Source organism: Cinclus cinclus, chromosome 1, assembly GCF_963662255.1.
Source record: "Cinclus cinclus chromosome 1, bCinCin1.1, whole genome shotgun sequence".
In the NCBI taxonomy this organism is placed as follows: Eukaryota; Metazoa; Chordata; class Aves; order Passeriformes; family Cinclidae; genus Cinclus; species Cinclus cinclus.
The window spans coordinates 41,921,069-41,942,857 of NC_085046.1; the positions used below are offsets into that span (position 1 = coordinate 41,921,069).

Sequence of the window (21,789 nt, forward strand, 5' to 3'; positions counted from 1 at the left end):
AGGGAGGGGAAACATGCTAGAAATAAACAGTACACCTGGCTTAACTTTTCACAATGTTGTTCATAAGCAGGCACTGAAGAGTAGAAAAAGATAACCTCTGGTTTGTACACATTTCCAAGTGTTGTCAACTTCCCTGTATCTCCCAGAGATCCTTTCAGTTCTAGACAGCAGGACAGGAATCTGGCCTGTTGTTCTGGTTCCAGATCACACCTGGGGGAGGAGTTAGCTGTGGTCACTGAAGCTGCTTGGCTGGAAGTTCAACACACTCAGCTTTTCCACCTGAAACTGCCAGGAGAGGTATGACAGAGCAGGTGGATATATCCCTGGTGACACTGAGAGAGACTATATACATAAGGACAAAAGGGAACTACTAAGCAAACAAAGTGGTTCACAGGGGGAATTTTATTCTTTGAACATATACTGGGCCTATCCAAGTACATCTGGAAGTCCAAATGGTTTTTGAACAAATTTACTTGTTCTTTAGCTGCCAGCTGTACAGAGACTGACTTCCAAGTGTGTTCCATTTGTGTAAAACCACATCTGAATGGCTCTGCCACTCACAAAACGTTTTGTAGGGCAAGTAAATATTCCAGAACACAATTTTCCACAGAAATTTGGCAACTAAAGGAAACATTTTAATGCTCTCATCCAACTGTCTGGGCTTATTTTCACCAGTAACTGCAGTTACGGATCCATCACACAAAATACCTCCTGCCAGTCTCTATAATGTCCATGCACTCTGAAGTAAATTTTATGCTTTATCAGATATAGCTTTGATGCCACAGAGTTCTTCATCATCTTATAATACCTTTTACTTTATTGCTACTCCAGTAAAATTGACAAGACTTAGAATTATATCAGTAGAGAAGGGACAGAGCCCTATTGATCCACTTGAAAAAATCACTTTTTTTCTTTTTTTCATTGAAAAAGATATTTAGCTCCCTTCAAACCATCTGTCAGCCTATGAAAAAAACACAAAACAACCTCAACCCCACAACCAAACATAAGTAAGAAGGCAATATAGAAACAAAAGACTGAAATAAAAAACATCATTTATGGGTAAAAATACTCGCCACTGTTCTCTTATCTATCCCCTAATTAATACTGGGAATAGATGAAGCTGAGATAGTCCTGTTATTTAAGGGAGTGTGAGGTTTGCTGAAGAATGCCTGGGCTTTCAAGGAAGCCAGCTTTTTGCTGCATGAAGGCAGCAGCACTTGTAGGAAAGCTCTGGAGTCAATATATTTGGCAGAAGCACCTGCCTGGTGGATCCCAGTGCTGCTGAAGGACAGGGGAAAGGCTGCCATGACTGCAGCTCCAGCAATACCTTCCTGAACCCACACAAAAAAGGTGTTTTCCAGCCTGGAGACTGGGTCTTGTTCCTCTTGGCCTTGAAAGAAGGGCTTAACACGTTAATGGAATGTTTAGATCTGAGACTCTATCCAGACAGCTGAAATAACATACACATGTCAAACCAGTACGGACTGCTACTGTCTGAGACCAGCAATATGTGGGGTATATAGGTCAGGGTTTCAGTATGAGAACCTGCAAAAAGCATTGCTCTGAAAGTCAGAAAAGGACACTGAAAACTGCAGTGTCTTCTGGAGTCAACTATGAGATATTTAAATTTAGGTTCAGCTACTGAAGTGTGAAAGCACTGTGTTATTCCTCCAAAGCAAATCTTATGTACAAGACCAGAGGCATTTTGGGGTCTCCATGGTACCAAAAGATATAGCTCTGTTTAAGACAGGCTCGAGTGTTGACAGTTTATTACATTTTTTGTGTTGTGGATCAATCCATTTGGGACAACAGTGAAAACAACTCTATCACAGCTCTTCCTTTCAGTTCTTGTCATTGTCCAGTGCTTGGTCCAGTTTCAGAAACTAGATTACTTCAGGGCTTTTAATGTCAGCAGTGCACACAAGGACAGCTAACATGTTCCCACCTCCCACAGTTGCTACTGGCTTGTTTAATTTTATCTTAAACAATTGCCACTGGATTAAAAAAAACATCACTACTTGAGCTCGCTGGTTAGCACAGAGTTAATGAACAAAACAAAGAAAAATGCATACTTGTCAGGAAAAGGCAAGTAATGCCTTATAAAGCAAAGTGACATGTTTTCTCTGCTGCACAATGAACAAATTAGGTTTACAGAAACTATTACCAAAATATTTCAAAAGCACTCCAAATTGACCATATCACAGATTCCTTTGTGCCTCTTCTCTATGTATGCTTGTGCTCCAGAAGTCATTTTTGCTGTATTTATTTTTGAAAAGTTGGAGGCAAAATAAAATTCTGCTTAATAGCATTATAAAAGTTTTGTTTTGTCTTCAGCAAGGTTCATTCATTCTGGAATAAATACATGTTCAATGCGAGGGATGTTCTTCCGATGATGCGATACAATACACAAGTAGACGAGGAAGAGGAGACACAACAGGGCCGTAGATGTGAGGAAGACAAGGAGCCCAGCAAACAGGGAAGGTTTCAGAGGTAACTGGATCAGCTTGCCTTCTGCTGGAATCATGTTTGTGAGGCTTAACATGTAACCAAGTGACCACGCTATACTGCTGTTACCAACCTGAAATAATGACAGAGGAGTCCTATTGCCATGGAATTTTCAGTCAAAGAGAGTGGACTCCAAAAGCTCAACTGCTGTTAATGGCAACTGTCCTTTAAATTAGCAAGGAGAAATCTTTAGTGGAATATACAAAGAAGATACAGAACCATTTTAAATTACCCTTTTCCTGTAATTCCAGAGGATGGTATTAAAATTGGTCACTGGGCTAAAGAGGCGAGACACAGGTACCGAGTGGGTACAGAGATGTGTGGTCTATACACAGACAGCCAGTTATGTAATTTTCTGTGCAAGAAACACATTTTAAACAAACAAATAGAAAACCCCATCACTACTATGCCAATTCCTAAAATTAGCCCCTCACCTTCGCCAAATCCCAGGATGTCACTTGAGTTCAAGCAAACAAAAAAAACCCCACAAATATTCTCACCAACATGGACAAAGAGGAAGCCAGGATAAAGTCCCCAAAGTAGGAACTCTATTTGTGATCCTTTGTTCCTTGTTTGGGTTGGTGCCTGCAAATGATCCAAAACTAGGCTCCTCCATTTAAAAAATAAGCATAAACGGAAAATTACTTCAAAATGGATGAAACAATAGCAAAGGGAGTATATTTGTGTTTGTTCCATGGTCCTCCTGCTTTGCTGTCTTTCCTTGCTTCTAGCTGGAGCAACAGAGTTTGCAAGCTTTCCACTGTCCCTTTTATTAAGTCATCATCCTGGCACTTGATAAGCTCAGGATCAAAAGGTAAAGTGTCCTTTGTCTTCCTCACATCATGAGGTTTAAAACTTTTAATTTTTGCGAATCATCTAGCTGTGGATCTTGCCCAGATCTCAGCATTAGGCCAAGATTCTTTTCACTGGTTGTGTTCACTAATTAAAAGGAAATATATAGTCCTAGTATAAACAAAAAACCCACCTTCTAGTCATAGTGAGATTGTGTTGTTATCTCTGGGGTAGTTTAGCTGATCAGCCAACATTAGATCTTACTATTTTAGTAGGGGTAGATCTAATTAGTAGAATGTAGTTTTGCCTTTTGGAGTTTCATGATTATCCAAGTGTAAAATCTAGGCAACAAAGGTATTAATTTTAAATTAGGCTTTTTGGGTTTTGTTTTGCTCAGTATTTTTATAGTCTTGGCTAAACACAGGAAAATGTTGCTGTTTCTGGCTGCTCCTATTTGCTGGGGGCAATACAATATATATTTAAATATCAAGACAAATCCACACCCCCACCCCCCTGCCCAGTCCAGATTAAGTTCTCAAAGTAAACTCTATGCTGTTTTCCTGGTGGAACAGCTAAACATTGGATACACCTCCAGAGCTGCTAATGATCATCCACCAGAGGTCAAAATAAGGCAAGAAAATCCTACTCAATTCCTTAGTGCAAGAGTAATAGATATGACTGTTCAGAAGACATTGCTTTCTACTTCTCATTCACAGCTTGTCAGCATCCCCTGCATCTAAGAGGATTTAAGAATGCACCATGACGATCTACAACCTAATCTTTTATTGGTTTTGCATGTAAGTGCTGAAGCATTTCCAAACTGTGGACATTAGGAGACAGTTGGGGATAGGGTTTTGGAGGAAGGCTTTGTGCAGTAGCAGAGAGGAAAATGAATGCATCCATTGCACAGATATTGTAAGCCTTATCTGTCAACTGAAAGGCAATACCCCATCAAAATACATTCTTATTCCAGAGATCCAGATTATGGCACAGATGGATGAGCTGGGTGAGGATGAAAACTGTCCTAGTTGCTTCATCACCACTCAGTGACTACAAATCACTTTGACAGTTCCTCCAAGGCTCTGCCAGGAGACAGCAAAGCAGAGTTCTGCTCTCAGGATTAGCTCAAACTGACCTTGACTGGTGAGGTGCTTTAGGCAGATCACTGCCTAGAACAAAATACTGGGGTAATGTTTAAAACACAAGTGTTTGATCTTTGCTAAAAGCTCTTTAAAAGAATCTGTGTAGCATCTCCAAGTAATGCTATGAACTCTGAAAACAGGCTGAGATTGTTCATGAGGTTTGAAAAGTGGCTTTGTCTTATGCCAAGCATTTGACAGTCATTTAATAAGGCTGTTTATAACCATTCAGTTTTTGCAAGCTGCTGCATCTTCTGTCTCCTCTTGGACCTCTTTGGATTAAAATGACAGAAAGAGAAAATTATTATTACTCACCTCCTTTTGAAAATGTATCTGTGGCCAAGTTTCTGCACTGAAGTTGTAACCATGTACAAGCAAGTAATAAATGAAATTGGCTGAGAAACAGTAGGATCTAGCATATATTTCTTCAAATTTAGGCAGAATAAACTGGAGCTGGAAGCAAAAGTTGTTTTTTTTAAAAAAAAAGTGTTAATTATGGAGAAAGTAAATGCTTGGGGGTTTTGTAACTAGAGAATATTTGGGTTCTAATTAGAAGTTAGTAACATTTTTTCAGAAACACCAAGTAAAGGTGTCGAGACTAGATACAGGAATTCAGAAAGATTCTAGAAGTGACATAGCTTATGTAGCTATGAAAATAAACATAAAACTGCACATTGAAGACTGAGGATGTTATGGTTTCTGAAGTTTCCATGTCATCTCTACAGCACGGTTAGAACTGTGAAATGAAATTTTGAAACCTATTCCAAATGTTAAGTGTGACAGAAATACTACATGGTTTGAAGCATAGTGGAAAAGCAAATGTTGGGTTGAATACAGACCTTCTGAAAGGTTCTGAACACATAGGCAGTCCATATTATTTTATATCTCTCTTTTAGAGGTTTAAAATAGAAAATAAAAGCTCCAACAACACCAAAATCCAATCAACCAACCGACCAGCCCACTTACCTGCGCCCAGCTCTGTGAACAGAAAAACCACATACTTGAATTGAAGTCGTCTAGGGAAAAGTGCCCAGATAAATTCAAGGCATTAATTGTATAGTAGAATCCAGAGAAGGCCTATTGAAAAGGAGTGGATGACAGGTTACTTTCAGAACAGAAAGTAACAGAAATCCAAAGCAAGCCAGCTCAAGAAGAAACACACTGTGTCTGGAAACCTACCACAAAATTCCCTTTTGCTTTTGGCTGATGTATTCCATTAAATGGACAGTCATCTCTGCCTCTGCAAGCAGTGAAGTTAAACAATAAAGAAACCATCTCCTGGCACAGACCTGGGTCTCCTGTTCCATGGAAATTCACAAGCTGGTTTGGGTAGTAATTTGCTGGTCTCAGAGACTGTGTACAAAGGCTGCCAAGGAAGTACTTCATCGTTAATGCTGTATTATAGTTTTGAGGGTAACAGGGATTATCCACACTGGCACTGACGTTTGATTTCTGGGGGGAAAAAGAATCAAACAGAAAAAAACAAGAAACCCAAAACAATAAATACTAGTCAAGAGCAAGAAAGACCTAATTTGGCATGAACTACAAGAATCTTTTTAAACTGCAGACGCACGTATTTTTGTTTACTGACATGACTGGTCAGCACAACACTGCTGTGTAATTCATAAGAACTCCTCCAGAAGTCATTGGCAAGATTGGCAAAATATTTGCAAGGCCTTTTTGTCAAATGGCACAGAACTCTCACTAATTTTTAACAAATATGAAGTTCTTTGTATGAAACATTTAGCCACAACAAAGCACAGCTGAGCTCTTACTGGAGTCTCTAGACTCCAGCAAAGGGAAGAGAGCACAAGCCTAAGACCCTGCTCAGACAATTACTGAACACTTCCAAGAGCAACATAGCGAAGGTTCTTAAACAGACCTGGAGCAGCAATGCTAAAAGCCTTTTCTCAGCTTCATCTCTCCCATAGCACTGGTAGCTGTGAGTGTAGACATTGTAGTTGTAACCATACAACTTCACTTGCAAGGTGCTATTGATGTGTTCCTCAGGGTCCTCAGGGATAAATGAAATTTGAGTGGAAGCTCCTCCAAGGTCCAGTGCACCCATAGTCTCTTTTCTGTAAGGATGGACCCATGTCCTCCAAAGGTTTCTCTACATGTAAAATTTAAAAAAAAAGAAAATTAGAATATCATCTGCATGTTCTCTCCTCAAGCTTTTCTACTCTTTACCTCTTGAAACTTCTCCCTCTTCTCTGTCCTGCACTCTTTAAAAAAAAAAAAGTAACAATGAGGAAAACACACAGATGTTTTTATGTAAGAGGGATGTACTTTCAGAGAGTGAAATGATCTTGAAAGATAGGAAAACGAATGCAGCATAGTGTTCAACCCAATAGGACAGCACAATGATCAAAGCATAGGACTAGCCAGAGCAATGTCTATCCTAGAACATAGGGAATTGAAGTTCAGATACCCATGAGAACTTGAGCAAATCTGGATGGAAATGGTATCAAGATTTGCTTGTTTCAAGCCAAGAAGAAATATTAAAGGAATAGCATACTAAGAGATCATGGAGACGGGGAGTAAAAAGAGATTGAAAATAGAGTGAAGAATGCAAAAAAGTCAGATGAAAGCTCCATCAACGTCAAAAGAACAAGGACCCTTAATCTGCACGTTCCCTCCACCTGTCTAATCCATTCAGATGGCATTTTCCCTATTACCCAAAATATTCCCCAAATTCTGTATTTGATCTACATAGTCACAGTGCCAAATATAGATTTTCTGTGATTATCTATGTCAATATTTACCCAATGAGCATGATGAATATATACACAAGAAGGGAAATGATGGGGGTTATGGGCTGGCAGATATACTCACAATAAAATGATACAGTGAAAAATTCCCATAAACCATCCCACAATTTGACTGTTAGCTTGTTGTCACAAGAAAGTCAAAATTTCTCTCTTCTGCTAGTGATATTCCACATGTATTTCTTCACAGAACTCTCTAGACTAAACTGGTTTCAGAGCATCTTGCAGTCCATTTTTATTAATTTGTCATGGAATTTGATATTTGGGTTATTAAAATTCATGTGGTAGAAGACTGGCACCACCTTGAAGTTCATGATGCCATCTTTGATGCATGAAATGCACACAACAAAAACTCCTACAGAATGGATGATTCCAATATTTGCTTTCTTAACATTGCACATTCACCATGAGCTATCACTCACAGCACCAACAAGTCATTCTTTCTTATTTAATGGACATGATCTGATAGGAGCTGTTCAGTCAGGACAGCTAGCAATACTCAGCAGTACTAGTTGGAATTAATTTCAGCATAATAAGACAATTTGGCAGAAGTGCTGTCAATGCTGAGGGCAGCACACTTCTGCCACAAATGCAGATGAGTGGTTGCAGATCATCTTGGTACAGCTTTTACTCTGAATGAAATCACACTGAATACCTGTACCAAAAAGGGAACTTCCAGCACATCTGACTCCCTCTCTGCTATGAGGCTCCTGCCTGACCCTATTCCAACTTTGAGAGCATCATGAGTATGTTTATATTGGTATCACTTGATCTGCACAAGACAGTTGGTGTCACAGCCTATTGCTTGTGGCCTGCAGCTTTTCAGCAGTCTCGGAATGAGCTGTGTATGAATGATTTGTGGCTCAGCTGAGGCATATTTGACCACCTTCAGTGCTTCAAACAGTCCTGCCTGTTCAAGACAAGTGAGCCAACACTGCCAAACAATTTTGAGACCCCTAAGCCAGGCAGGTCCTTCACCAGTAGGGTGGCAGGGACAGCAAATAAGCAGAAGAAAAGATCTTTAGCAGGCACCACTGTCAAGACAATCAACACCTGTCACACTTAACATACCAATGCATTTAAGAGCTACCTAATTTTTTGGTTTTAGGTAAGGCACCCAACGTCATTTAGAGAAGAGCTCTTTTTTGTGGCTCGACAATATTACTTTTGCCATATCCCATTCCTATAACAACATGTTCTTTGATTTATATTTGCCCTTTTACTGCCACAAAAAGACCTTGTTAGAGATGTCAGGGGAAAACAGAAGTTTCATCTATGACACTTTAACAGGCATGTCCTCTCAAACTTCTCATTTATAAGAGAGAAACAGTGAAAAGAAAATCATGCAGTTTTTTCCACACACCTCTAAGAAATTTCCCATTAAATAGTTGGCCGTTATCCATCCATACACCCCTTCCTCTGGCCCAGTTATGATCTGCGCACCCCTAAATTCAAAAGGTTGTGCTCTGAAGTAGTTGTGAATGCTTGCAAGGACTTCATTAGCTGCCGATTCATTTTGCAACCTAAGCAATTCACAAAACATGAGACACTGAGCAACTGGAAAGACAATTTCATGTTTATTGTTCACTGACCAGCAATTCAAGAAAACTCCTGCAATCACCTAATAAATGAAATAGACATTGTTTCCCCAAAGGGGAAGCTTATGATAAGGAACAGCCAGTATCCAGCATTGTTTCAGCAAGCACCACTATGTACCAACTTCACTCTTCTTCATGCAAGTTCATGACTGAGTTTTTTTCTCCTTCTATATATCTTTATTCTTAATGAACTGAGTGTTTATATGACAGCTGCTGGTTAAAACAGTCCTAGAATCTCTCTCCCAGTTCCGTTTATCCACAGAACAAATATAATGAAGCCAGTTTGTGCCAGGGCTAAAGCCACAGACACACCCCCAAAGCTGCATCACATCAGATCACATCCACGCTCAGAATGTGGTGTCTAGCTTCAAACTGCTTTTGCTGCTCATGGATGTGCACAAACATTATCTGTTTACATAACACTGTATTTTGTGACAGATGTGAAAGAGAAAATTAAACTCTTGCCTTTTCCAAAATAAAGCAAGTTTCTTTTCAGTACAGCATAACAGAGAGGTTTTATGCAGACATGCTTTCCCTATCAAAAAAGTTAATTAAATTAAATTGGCTGGGCTCCATTTCCTTTTGAGAAGGCAAATTTCCAGTGGATAAAAATGCATCCAGTACATTTTTCACATTCTGCTTTCACAGACTGCTATACTAGTATGCATACACAATAGTTCAAGTTTCTGCCATACCTCAGCAGTCTCATGCCAGCTGTAGCCCCCAGATAAACAGAAGTGTTTTTATGCAGATGGACTGGTATTCTCTCCTTGACTTTATTCAGACAGTCATCAAGAGGCTTGGCAAGAGCTCCAGGGCTACTCTCATAGCTGGATATACCAGGGCCTAAAAGAGAACAAGGAGATAGATTTCATCCCACTTTGCCAACTACAAATTAGCCCAGTTAGCAAACAGGTGTTAAGAGATAGACATTTCCCCCTTCCCCCCCCCTCTGCTGTAACTGCAAACAAGGGTAGGAAGGCTGAAAACTATGAGTGTTTGTGGAATAAATAGTGTGGTGCCTGTGCATTCCAAGATACACAGAAATGGCTCTTGAATTCATAGAGGTTCAAGCCTGTTCTGGTGCATGAACTAGTAAACAGCTTTCCAAATTTCCAAAACTTTCAAAGAGCAGGAATATTTGAACAATTAACATCAAAGTCCTGCCTTGCCCAACACTCCAAGGACCATCAGGTTCTCAAGTTGTTCAGGCTCAACCTGGATGTAAATAAAACATTCCTTACTAAAATTCCCCAGCTGAGGAAGTTGCACAGGAAGCAATCCAGGCACTCCCATGAAGCCACTGCCTCTCAGAGAACAACTGCCAGGATGCCATCTACCTCAGCCATGTCTTGCACAACCTGGCCCCAAGCTAAGCAAAAGGTGGATCTTACCAAGTTGAAATGAGAAAACGTTTATGTTCAGTCACATTGCATTGATAGAAACAGAAGAAAAAAAAATCTCTAAGTCTTTACAGATTCCACACTCCAAAACTCCTTTTTTGACTGTGAATTTAAGCATAAACATTACCATGTTGTCATTAGATGTTCACAGCCCTGGTTTTGAAACAAGACTTTCTGGAAGTCTTAAGATTCCAGCTTAAGCTTCCTCTGAAGCTGGAAGGAAAGCTGCTATTGGAGGAAAACAGAACAGCAACATCCTCAGCAGCTGCCATTGCCTCACTCTTCTTTGGTGCTGCAACTTCCCATCCTCCAGTTTTCAGACAGAGCAGATCACAAGGCAATGACCATTTTCTTCTGGACAGCTGCCTCTTTTACCAATGCTTAGAACCTTACCAGTTCAGATTAACTGCACTATAAAGAAAAGATTTGGGTTTGGGACTGGTTCCTAAACACAAAGATAGAGGTACTTAATAAAGGCAGAAATTAAATCATAAAACCACCACAGAATTCACAGAGTAGTTGATCATTTGACCTTCAAGTTCAGTAGGTGTGTGCAAATCTGCCTTTATTATGCCCAGAACCACCCCCCAGTTTAAGTGCTGAAGACTATGGTTAGAGAGGGTCACTAAAGAAACACTGACAGATGTGTTCACCACCGTCACTCACAGCTTAGCTGGGGACATCTCCCATGAGCCAGCCCTCTGTCTCCTCTAGTGCAGAGTTATCCAAGACTAGAAGAGTGTACCCTGGTGATTTGGTACATTCAGGGATGAGGAGTACTTGGCTGACCATGGCTAAGGACATGAACCCAGAGAGTTCACAGTAATTTGGACTCCTCTGCTTTGTAATTTATTTGTATTCCCCAGAGATAAAACAAAATCTAAACCAATTCAATCAAATCACAAAGCACTGCTGCTTTTTCCAGACAAAGAGTAATGCAGTTTCTCTGTGCATTTTTGTCTCACCAGAATTCCTACAGGGAAACATTCCTAATGAGTCAAGACATGAATTAGCAGAGTGTACCACTCATATCAGCAGGCTGGCCAGCATTCCAGCAGTTTGTAAGGACATTTCATCATTAGAGATATGACAGTGCATTGCTTCTCTTCATGTTACACTTGCTTTCCTTTCCTTGTTCTAGAACTGTAAGAATGTCCACACATATGTTTAACACTAAAGATAGGAATGTTGGTGCTCTTAAGCAACCATTGCCTTCTACTCCCTGCTACTCACAGGCCTCTGTGGCTACATCTCCAGCATCTATTTCCAAACACAAAGAGTGACACAAGACTTGGCAAGATCATGACTGAGAGAGAAGGAAAAGATTCTCTTTCAACACTATTAGCAGTATCAGCAGTTATTATCAGAGAACAAAATCCCTGATTTTCCTCCCCTACATGGCCATCTGTCTTCAGAAAATGTGTGGCATTTTCACAACCTTGAAAGCTGAGTCAGATGTCACTGAAGTTGACTAAGAGTTTCTATGAAGGAATCCACAACCACCTAACCATACTGGAGTGTGATCAGAAGTCAGCCTAGTCTGTCTGTCTGTCTGCAAGGAATCAATTCAAAACCTGAGACAAAAGACAGGGCAGATAGTCAGTGGTATCTGTGGGACATCTAGCTGTGCACAGACACAGGTCTTCCTGAGACAGAGGCCACACCTACGTATTTGATAAAACTATGACACCCTGTCAGAAATAGTTCTGCCAATGTAGCTATTTTACTCAATAATTTTATTAGCTACTTCCTTGTTCTGTAGTCTGGAGAAGCTTAATTAACAACTATCATCTAACAAGCTAGATGCCCATTCTTCTAAAACTCTTTTTATTCCAAGCTATTTTAAAATATATATACAAGACTTTTATTCTGAAAGAAACATAAGGACTGAACATTTACAGATCCTGACACTCTTTAGATTGAATTCTGTCTGCACCAATCATGCACTGCATGGAGTAAATAAAATTTTCTTTCTCTGGTGTAATCATTAGAGTACATTACTGTATCAGTAGGAGAAGAACTAATGCTGACAGATACAGACATAGTCTTGACAGTTTTCCCTCCGCAGCACTGAAAAGAGAGGAGAGAGGAGAGAGGAGAGAGGAGAGAGGAGAGAGGAGAAGAGAGGAGAAGAGAAGAGAAGAGAAGAGAAGAGAAGAGAAGAGAAGAGAAGAGAAGAGAAGAGAAGAGAAGAGAAGAGAAGAGAAGAGAAGAGAAGAGAAGAGAAGAGAAGAGAAGAGAAGAGAAGAGAAGAGAAACAGTACAAACAAGGCTAAAAACAATACAGTACAAACACGGTTAAGAACAACTAAGGAACTTTCCTTTGAGCTCACCTTTCACATTGCACTTGAAGGTTTGGCTCACTACTCCTGTGTTGTTCTCTTTTTCCGCTGGCCACTCATAGACATAGACTGTAGTCCGAGAGGATCCAGCATCAAGGACTATTCCATACTGAGGATTAAAAAAGAATACATTAGATGAAGAAACAAACAATGACAGCTTAAATGCCCGTATGCAGCTGCACTTCACTGCATCACCAGACATTTAGAAAATGCATGTACAGTGTATTATTTACAAGAGAGATTAATTCTAGTGTTAGGTACTTAGGCATGAATCCAACAGCAAGGCACGGAATGCACCTGGCTGAAAACCAAGGAACATACTACATATCTTCAATAATTAATTCAGTGGGGATGGAGAATGCTCATCTCCTTTCAGAATCAGGTTCAAAACCCACACTGACAAATAGATAACACTGTATTAGGACCTGATTTTGGAGCAAATTCATTTCACTTTATCCCAGTGCACTCCCTGAACACTGAAGGGTTTGATATCTAAGCACAGGCTTTAGATTCAAGGATGCACAAGGGATCCATAAAGCTATGAGCAAAGAGGTAAAGTACATAATAGTCGACAGTAAGACTGATGTAACAAGTCTGGTTCTCACCTAATTGCCCCATAAACCTCTCCCTTTGAGTGGTTTAGTCCACCTGAGAATTTGCCTCTGAGAACAGGCTGTGCCAGAGTATGAGACAACACAGAGGGCAAGAGAATCAATATTACCCCATTATTATTTATTAAATAAATGAGAGAGATTTCAATTACTTGCCCTAGGTCCCTTGGACTCTGAGATTAAACCACAGGTTTCTCCATCCTGTCCCACTGCTCACCAGACCAGTCTTTCCTCCTTTCCCATATCTTATGGCAGAAGAAAACTGTAGTAACTGGGAAGGCAATCTCATCTCATAAAGGGAAGCAAAATGCAATTTTGGTATTCTCTTTATGATCCCTGATAGTATGTTTAGCTCTTCCAAAGTCATCTAATTGCTAGGAGTCACACAATATACGGTTAATTTTTATGTCAGCTTCTTTCTTTTGAAACAGACAGATGCCCAGGAGCCTGACAATACTGAAAAATGAGAGCCTCCATCTGTCTGCAAAGCAGTAAGAGCCCCTGTAGCAAGCCGACAAAATTCATCCCACTGGCCTCCCTGGGAGACCAAAAAGTCTGACTGGGAAGGATCACTGCTTCAGATGGCAAACCATTCAGCTTCCACACTTGATTATTCCCAGCTTCTACTGAAATCCTTAAAATTTCTGGCCCCCAAAGAATACCAGCAATACCAGGTTAGTCTGTTTCACAGAGCACTGTTAGACAATGAAAATTTCATTTCTATTTATGCAGACAATATTTGCCCTGATCCACTAAAAGATTAAAGGCTTCACAGATAATATCAAACCACTACATCATCAGATTCTATTTCAGTAACTACTTTAGCAAAGATAATTTGAGTGTATTTCCTCTCCTTGGAAGAGATGAGTACCCTGGAGGTACATAACACAGTAATGGTCAATCTGCTTAAGGACTACTAATTAAGTATAGTCTCAGTCAGTTTAAACTGCCAAATATAAGCTTTTAACTTGGCCACTTTCAGAGCTAACTATCATGCCCAAGGAGAGCTGGAAGATAATGGATGTATTTTTACCTCAGTTAACTGTGGGGTTTTAGAGCTACTTCCTCCTTCCCCTGCATTTCCCAGCCTCCTTCGGGAAGTAAGAGATTTCCATCCCAAAGAGTAGTGGTACACTTAGCTGAATCAATGTTTGATTGACAATATTTTTTAATTTTCTTTCTCCCCCTCTTCCTCCTCTATGTTTCCTCAACAGCCTCTTCCTTCCTTAAAAGAGATGGTCATTTTTTAAAAGGTCTCTTGGGCCCATTTCGAGATGACTTGTGAAGCTCCTCAGGACTTGTGTGAGTTCACTGTGTGCACACTGGCCCATGCAGCCTCAAAAAGGGGTGATCAATGACAACTGTGACACATGTTAGGACCAAGATTAATCTTTAAATTAAAAATCCAGAAGTGACACAGTATGCTCCATCTTAAGAACGTGAGAGAATTCTACAAGTCTTGTCTTAGCTGGCTGCCAAAGACAAACTGGCTGGATTAAAATTTTCTAGGGATGCTAGATTTCTGTCCAAGTTGCATGTTGGATCACCTTTGGCTGGCCTGTAAGGACAAGTAATGCCTTTCTGCTTTGAAATGCACTGTGAAATCATAGGCAAACTCTTATCCCAGGCTAGCAGCTATTTAAGAACAGAACTACTTTTTCTCCCTTCTTTTCTTTCTACTTCAACTATCTCGCTGAGTATTTCCATCATCTCAAAGGCCAGGTGATTCCCTAATATCCAAGAACTGCACCATCTACTCAATGGACTAGATCAGTCAGACAAGACAGGGAGACAACATTAATCCAGAAAAGCTTCAGAGTACTGTTTTCTATTCCAGAAGGAAAAAGAAAGAAGAAAGGGGGGAAACAAAGTGACTTGAAGGAAAATGCTTATTATGGGAATATGGCTTTGTAGCTACATCCTGAAGAGTAGTAATCCTAACAGATAAGCAACCACAAGCCCCAGGATCAATCACCTTTTCAGCCTGAGTATCATTCCAATAGGAGGATGTAAAGATGCACAGACCCTTAAAGCAGGCACAGTTATGATGGGTCACCTGCCTTGCAATCACTTTGGAAAATGCCAAGTGAAGCTAAGAAGCTAAACCAGTTACGGGAAGATGAAGGTCACAAAGGTGGATCTATGCTAGATGCATGCTTCAATTTAGCTACATAGGTTTGGACAACTTTTAATCAAGTACTACATCCACAAACAATGCAAAACACTTCCTAAGCAACAAAAGAGACATGAAAAATTAGGTAGTGAAAACTGAAGCACCTCAAGAGGCAAGTTAAAGAAATACAATAATGAAGTGGGTCTTTTTTCTCTAGGGCTCACAAAACAGCAATAGACAGACTTTTTTTCTTTTTTTGACTGGTACAAAGGCTTATTACATTCAGCACTATCATTGTTTACAATTACAGACTTCTCCCCTGAGGATGCTTGTGTTTTCTTCATCACTCTTCTCACTTCATGGTGTGTAACAGTGGGTCATGAGTTCTTTCAATGCCCCAGACTCATGCAATGGGCAGGCCCTTCCTTCAGTAATCACCAGCCCAGTCTTCAGATAATCCAACCATGAAGGATCCAAAATATTCAATTTTGCAACAATTTAAAACACCAGTGGCATAGTATATAAATTATCTCTTGGGCCACAATGGATGCTTTCAATGTACATCTTGGGAAAGAGCTTTTTATGCCACAGGTAACATAAACAGTAGTAACAGAAGAACAAGGCCATTTGCAAAAAATAAATCTGCTTTCATCATGTTGTTGCCATAATTAATTTTAGTCAACCATAAGTTCAGGACACTGTTGTTTCCAGGCTCCATCATATCAGCCAGGTACTGGAGGGCTTCACTGGCCTACCAAGGTCCTCCTTCTACTGTGAATTTCTTGTGAATGTAAATTACTCACTGAGGACGACTCAGTGTCTCAGGAATCAAACTCAGGGTCCTCCATATCACCTGCATTAGCAGGTTTACAGCTAATGGGTTTACAGCCCAAACTCAAATCCAAAGCCAAGGCACACACAGTAGAGGAAACACCAACCTTCCTACAGAAGCAGCTGTGAGGCTGCTGTGATTCAGTAAGCAAACCTCCCCACTTAAACCAGCTCCAGATAGTCCAGGTGGTTCCAGTGCTTCCTCAAAGAATAAGGTAAACAGTTTTATCATTCTGAATGTGAAATTGAATTAATGACTAACACAAGAGGTGTGTAGGCTGGCTTTTAGATAGTAGCTTCAGCCTTGTCCTGGCTTCAGCTGGGATACATGTCAGTCCAGTCTTGCCTCGCATGAAAATTGGTGGGATGTGAGGCTGCTGCAAGCAGCCATTTGGGGCTCAACAGAGCACACACTTGGGGCACTGTGGCCCCATGCACAATCCCAGCACACACCCCCTGCCACACCACACAGACACATAAAAACTTAAAATCAGAATTACAGTTTTACCCACTGCCTGACTCACACACCACCAAATGATGCAGACAAAGCCAAAGGTGTTTATAATCCCATGAAGTGCAACGAGGCATTAGGCTATCGTTATCAGTATGTGAACTATCCAGTTAAATACACATGCAGGTGGAAAGGTAGAAGGGACCTCAAAGAAACATCTGACAAGAGGATCGTGGGAATAAAAGAAAACAGAACTCTGCATGCCAGGCTGCATGGCTTCTTAGAAGGGTATTTTCTACCCTTCCTTTCTACCCTGAGTTTTTCCTCAGTTGTGTATATCTCTCATTGAGGAACCTGCACACATATTCCACAGTAGAAGGCAAAGCTTGATCTTCAGAATATTTCAGTTTGTCTTTTGCAGTTTGCTCTGCCCGACCCAGTGAAGTTAGTTTGCTTCCATTAACATCCAGCGAGTCCCAGCATGTGATAAACGATCAAGTGCATACTTAGAGCCCAAATGCTTTTGATACACAGGAGCAATTTGCAAAGATGTCAGTATAAACTTCTCAGCTGTGCTTGGAGGCAGAATTTAAACTCTGGGTATTTCCCACTTCAAAATTATTTTAAAATGACTTCCAATCTCTAAAGCTAAAAGAAAAAAAAAAAGGAGCGAGATATTCTCCCCATTTGTGCGACAGCCATCACAGAGAAGGAATCAAGAAATACTTTTCCTCCTTCGCCACTGACTCTTGACCAATTATCTTTTTCTCTCAGCTTCAGTTTTCCCATGATGATATGATTAAACATTAATTTATGGCTGGTAAGTCCATTTGAATCATCCCATAAAAAATTAGTTTAGAAAGGCACATTATTAAATATCAATTCAAAACATAGTTTTCCCTTCTGAGGTATCCTAAGACTTACCTTAAGCCCTGGGGAGAGGATCTGTTGCTGATTTATCTGAATCACTGCAATAGCAATAACAAGGACTATGCTTAGAAGAAGGAGCACTTGGGCAACAACACTTGGGGTTCTGGTGAGCATCCTGAAACAACAAAGTGGGAAATACTTAGGGAATTTGAAAGGACTTGTCTATTCTCTCTTAAAGCCTGAAGCCCTGAGCCAGTTGAAACTCATAAAATCTAATTTCACCAACCGGATTATTTAGTGGAAATTCCATCTCCTCCTTGAGAACTACCTGGTGTTTTGCAACCACTAACTTTCCATTGTCTGGAAGGTCTCTGTCTGTATTGCCACTATAACGATGCCAGACTTCACTCTCAGCCTGCCCGTTTTCCACGGTGGTGCCTACCTGTAGGTGCCTGCTCCCCACCTGCCACGCCTGAGGAAGCACAGGCTGTGAGCAGGCAGGCTGGGCTGGAGCTCACCCAGCGCTCCCCTGGGCTCCTACAACACTGGCACAAAGCACAACCACGGCCACGCAGACACCTGAGGGAGGCTGCTCCACTGAGTGCAGCTGGATGCTTCTGCCAGAGATGGTGTCTGTAAGAGATACAGACTTCTTCAGTAAGGAAAAATAAAAAATAAAAAAGGAGGTTTTAAGAACATTAAAGTAGGCGCCTTTAACTGCTGATTAAATGTGTGTGTGGGGGGGGGGGGTGTATTCCTATTGTTATCACTCTGCACTGCACAAAAAATACAAAATATGCACTTGAACTCAGAGATTTTGTAATGAAAAGTTGCTAAATCTAAGTAAATCTAACACGGTTATGTTGGACCAGCCCCAAGGTAGCATGAAACATGCATACTAACAATAAGGCTATTTATATGTTCATATCCTCTAGAAAAGTTTCTTAGAATTCAAATGTGGTTTAGGTTTCCTGGAGCTTCCACTCTTCCTTTTCCATGTCCCTGACCAGACATCTCTTAACCCCAAGAGATCATTCAGTACCTCTGAATACTGACAATCCACATAACAAAAATCCTTCTGCTCCCCAGGGGCTGAGGAGGAAAGAGGCAGCTGGAGGAATATGGCAAGCTTAGAAGTGTCAGAGGAGCACAACAGGGAGAACTTGCCTGCCCTTGTTATTTCAGAAACCATTTGTTTTGGCACAGAAATATCAACGTAGCCTGGTGTGATCTATCCTGAGTCACATCTCGTAATTCTTCCATACTGATTGCTGAACAGTGGCTGCTCAGGACTGTCCTGCTATTTCAGCAATCACCAGTGCCAAACTGTGCTGAGGACAGGAGCTCAAAAGTGGTCTCCAGTCCATGGCCAGAGCACACTGGGTAAGCCCCACTGTATCTGCAACACATGGTCCTGTCCTTAGCTCCAACCAGAGCCCAACGGCTGAGAGAGAAAACAGAATAAACGCTTCTCACACAGCTTCCCTTTTCTAAACCCCATGGGTACCCATGTCCCAACATCTATGTTCATGTTCAAATGATAAGAAAGAAAAATAGTTTTGTTCTGGGACTAGCTTTACACTGAGGTTTGCCTATGGCTACTACTTTCCTTCTTTGTCTTGTTATTTCTGCTGTGAAAATTACCTCAGATTGGCTTTTGGAAATACTTTCGACATATCTTATTTCCAAAACATAATTTTTTACATTCATTAACTCCCTTTTCTAAATCCTTATGGTCTCCTTGTTTACTGCCTATCTACTCTTCCAGTACTTCCTTTCTTGGCTTGGTAATAACTTTGGCATCTTAATCATCAGTCAGTTTAAAGAGGAAATTACCATCCACTTTGGTGATCTATTTACTTCTCTTCCTTGCTTTACTATCCTGAGGCATTGAAACATCATGTGCAGAGTGTACAAATGAAAAAATGAAATCTTTATTTTACTATTACAAAATATGTTAACACCTATACTGTAACCTGCAAATAATGTCAGAACATATTAATTAGAAGTATTTATACAGATCAATTTCTTTTTGAAAGGAGAGAGAAGATTCTTACCTACATATTCATGAATAACTGTCTGGAAAAATACTTTAGGGGGACAAAAAGTCATTTTCTTTAGATTTCAATTGTTCAATTTCAATTTCAAATGGATATATCTATATAATATTATAAAGTGACTGAAAGAGAACTATCTGCTCATAACCTAATATATACCAGTCACTCCTGTATCAAAGCACTGATGTTCAGTGCTGGAAGAAAACAAGTCATCATCAAGGAAAAAACATGGAGGACAAATGACTCTTTGTAAAACCAAAGCATTACTAAAAAACAAAGCAATAATGACTATTAGACTCCTAACACTTAAGTCTTGAATGATTAAATATTTTCTGCTCCCATTTCTGGAAAACAGAAATCTTGGTTTGTTGAATTTCCCATGTGCTTCCCTGGTACTGGGATTTGTCTCCATAAGAGGTGATTTTTCTCTTTTCAAAAACCTTTTTGAGAGGGTGCATGTAAAGTAAAGGCAGATCTCATAAGACATTCCTCATACAATCTTGTCCCATCAGCAATCAGTACAATTTCATCAGAGATAATCTGCAAATCCTGATTTACACAATAGCCTCTGCATCAAAAGGACACCTTACACTCTGTGACCCCTTGAAGCCATCACGCAGCTAACACTTTTGCTGTCTTTCCACATAACTGGATCAGAAGCACAAGGCTGTGTTTACCTATAACTACACTCAGATCTAAGTCTCACACGCCAGGAAATACAGTCACATTTGTGAAATCTATAGAGATATCAGAGAGGAGTGCATTCACTCCACAGTTTAAACAGAGTTGTAAGGCAAAGAACTCTTGCTGCCATTGTGGACTTGTTGGCAAAAAGACAAATAAAAGGTGCTAACTGAGTATGAAAACCCAGTTGCATTCCATTATTAAACAATGAAGATAGAAACAGCATAAATACATATTTTCCACACCCAGTTAATTATGCTGGGCCACACGTGAGCACACTGGAAGGATCGCTTTCTTCACCTTACCTGCAAGCAAAAGGAATTCCTGCCTGCAAAGGAAAGCACACTCAACTTCTTTATGCCACCAACATTTTAACTAAGTTAAATGCCCACCGGTAAAAATCACTGTGCTGAAATTCCTTTTCCCAAGTCACTTGAAACACCAAACCCACTTCTTCTAGGCACTGACCTGTTTGTTCATGGGGTGGGTAAGCATGCACCTTTCTTTACACTATAACCTGAGAGACACAAACATGCTACCATTTACTTCATACGAGGTGGACAGGTGAATGTTTTGAGCTCTGTGGAAAGAAAAAAGAAAAAAAAAAAAAGCCAAACACAAATCCCATAGCACCAAAACCCCGACACCCCACGATGAAAACCTGAGAGGAAGTTTCACACGCCTCCCTTCGGAGGAGAAATTAAGTGAAAACAAGCGCACGGACACGAAATTGCGGGTGAAGCTTCCCCTCAGCTCACCGCCTGGAGATGAGAAAGCTTCACACGATGATCGTGATTTTCGAGAAAACACCAAATTATCCCCCCAAAATAACTCCGGAGAGACAGAGCGACACAGGCGCGGCAGCCGCCACCCCTCACCTCGGCCGGGCCCGCTCCGGGCATCCCGGCCCCTCCCGAATCCCAAGGTACCTCCGCAAGCCGGGCTTGCCCGCCGGGCCCCGGGATGAGGAGTGACGGGAGCCGGCTGCACCCCCGGAGCAAATCCCGAGGGGATTTGGGGAGAATCACCGGCTTGATGCCCGCCCTCTACTCCTGTATTTCCAAACAGGTGGAATACTAACGAACGAAAAAAAAAAACCCAAAAAAACCCACAACATAACAAACAAACAAACAAACAAAACTTGCAGGTTAAAAAGAAAAGAAAAATCCGGATGAACTGACTGAAGTGGAGGGAGGAGATCTGCGGCGAGTGGCCGCGCCCGAGGAATCAGCGCAGCGGGAGATGCGGCGGGGGCTGTGCCCGGCGGGGGATGGGGATGGGGATGGGGATGCGCCCGGGAGCGGGGCTCGGAGGGCACCGAGTGTCCGCCGCACAGCCCCTCCTGGCACGGCCGTGCCTCCTTCCCTCCCTCCCTCCCTCCCTCCTCCTGCGGGTCCCCGCTCTCCGGAAACGCCGCTCGGGATTTGACGGCAGCTGGTGCGGTAGGGTGTTACTGGCTTCCCCTAAATCACATTCCTCAGTTCCCTCCCAAAGCGAGGGCAGAAAGGGGTTTGTCTAGAGGTGGGTGAAAGAATCCCTGCGTCTTCTAAAAGGGACAGGTGCTTTCTCAGACCCCAGAAATCAGCAGTCCCTCCACCCTTAGGGGTACATTTCCATACAGGTTT

The 21,789-nt window shown here is 41.2% G+C and overlaps 1 protein-coding gene across 1 annotated transcript; it reads right to left on the reverse strand.

The window, feature by feature from the left end:
• Positions 1–2,344: 2,344 nt before the first annotated feature.
• On the reverse strand, positions 2,345–17,597 carry ENTPD3 (ectonucleoside triphosphate diphosphohydrolase 3). Its single transcript, XM_062496659.1, has 9 exons — positions 17,478–17,597; positions 12,539–12,656; positions 9,498–9,648; positions 8,568–8,727; positions 6,319–6,549; positions 5,616–5,888; positions 5,403–5,513; positions 4,752–4,889; positions 2,345–2,578 (listed from the first exon to the last, which is right to left on the reverse strand). The coding sequence occupies exons 1-9, from the start codon at positions 17,595–17,597 to the stop codon at positions 2,345–2,347; spliced, it is 1,536 nt and encodes a 511-aa protein (XP_062352643.1).
• Positions 17,598–21,789: the final 4,192 nt, after the last annotated feature.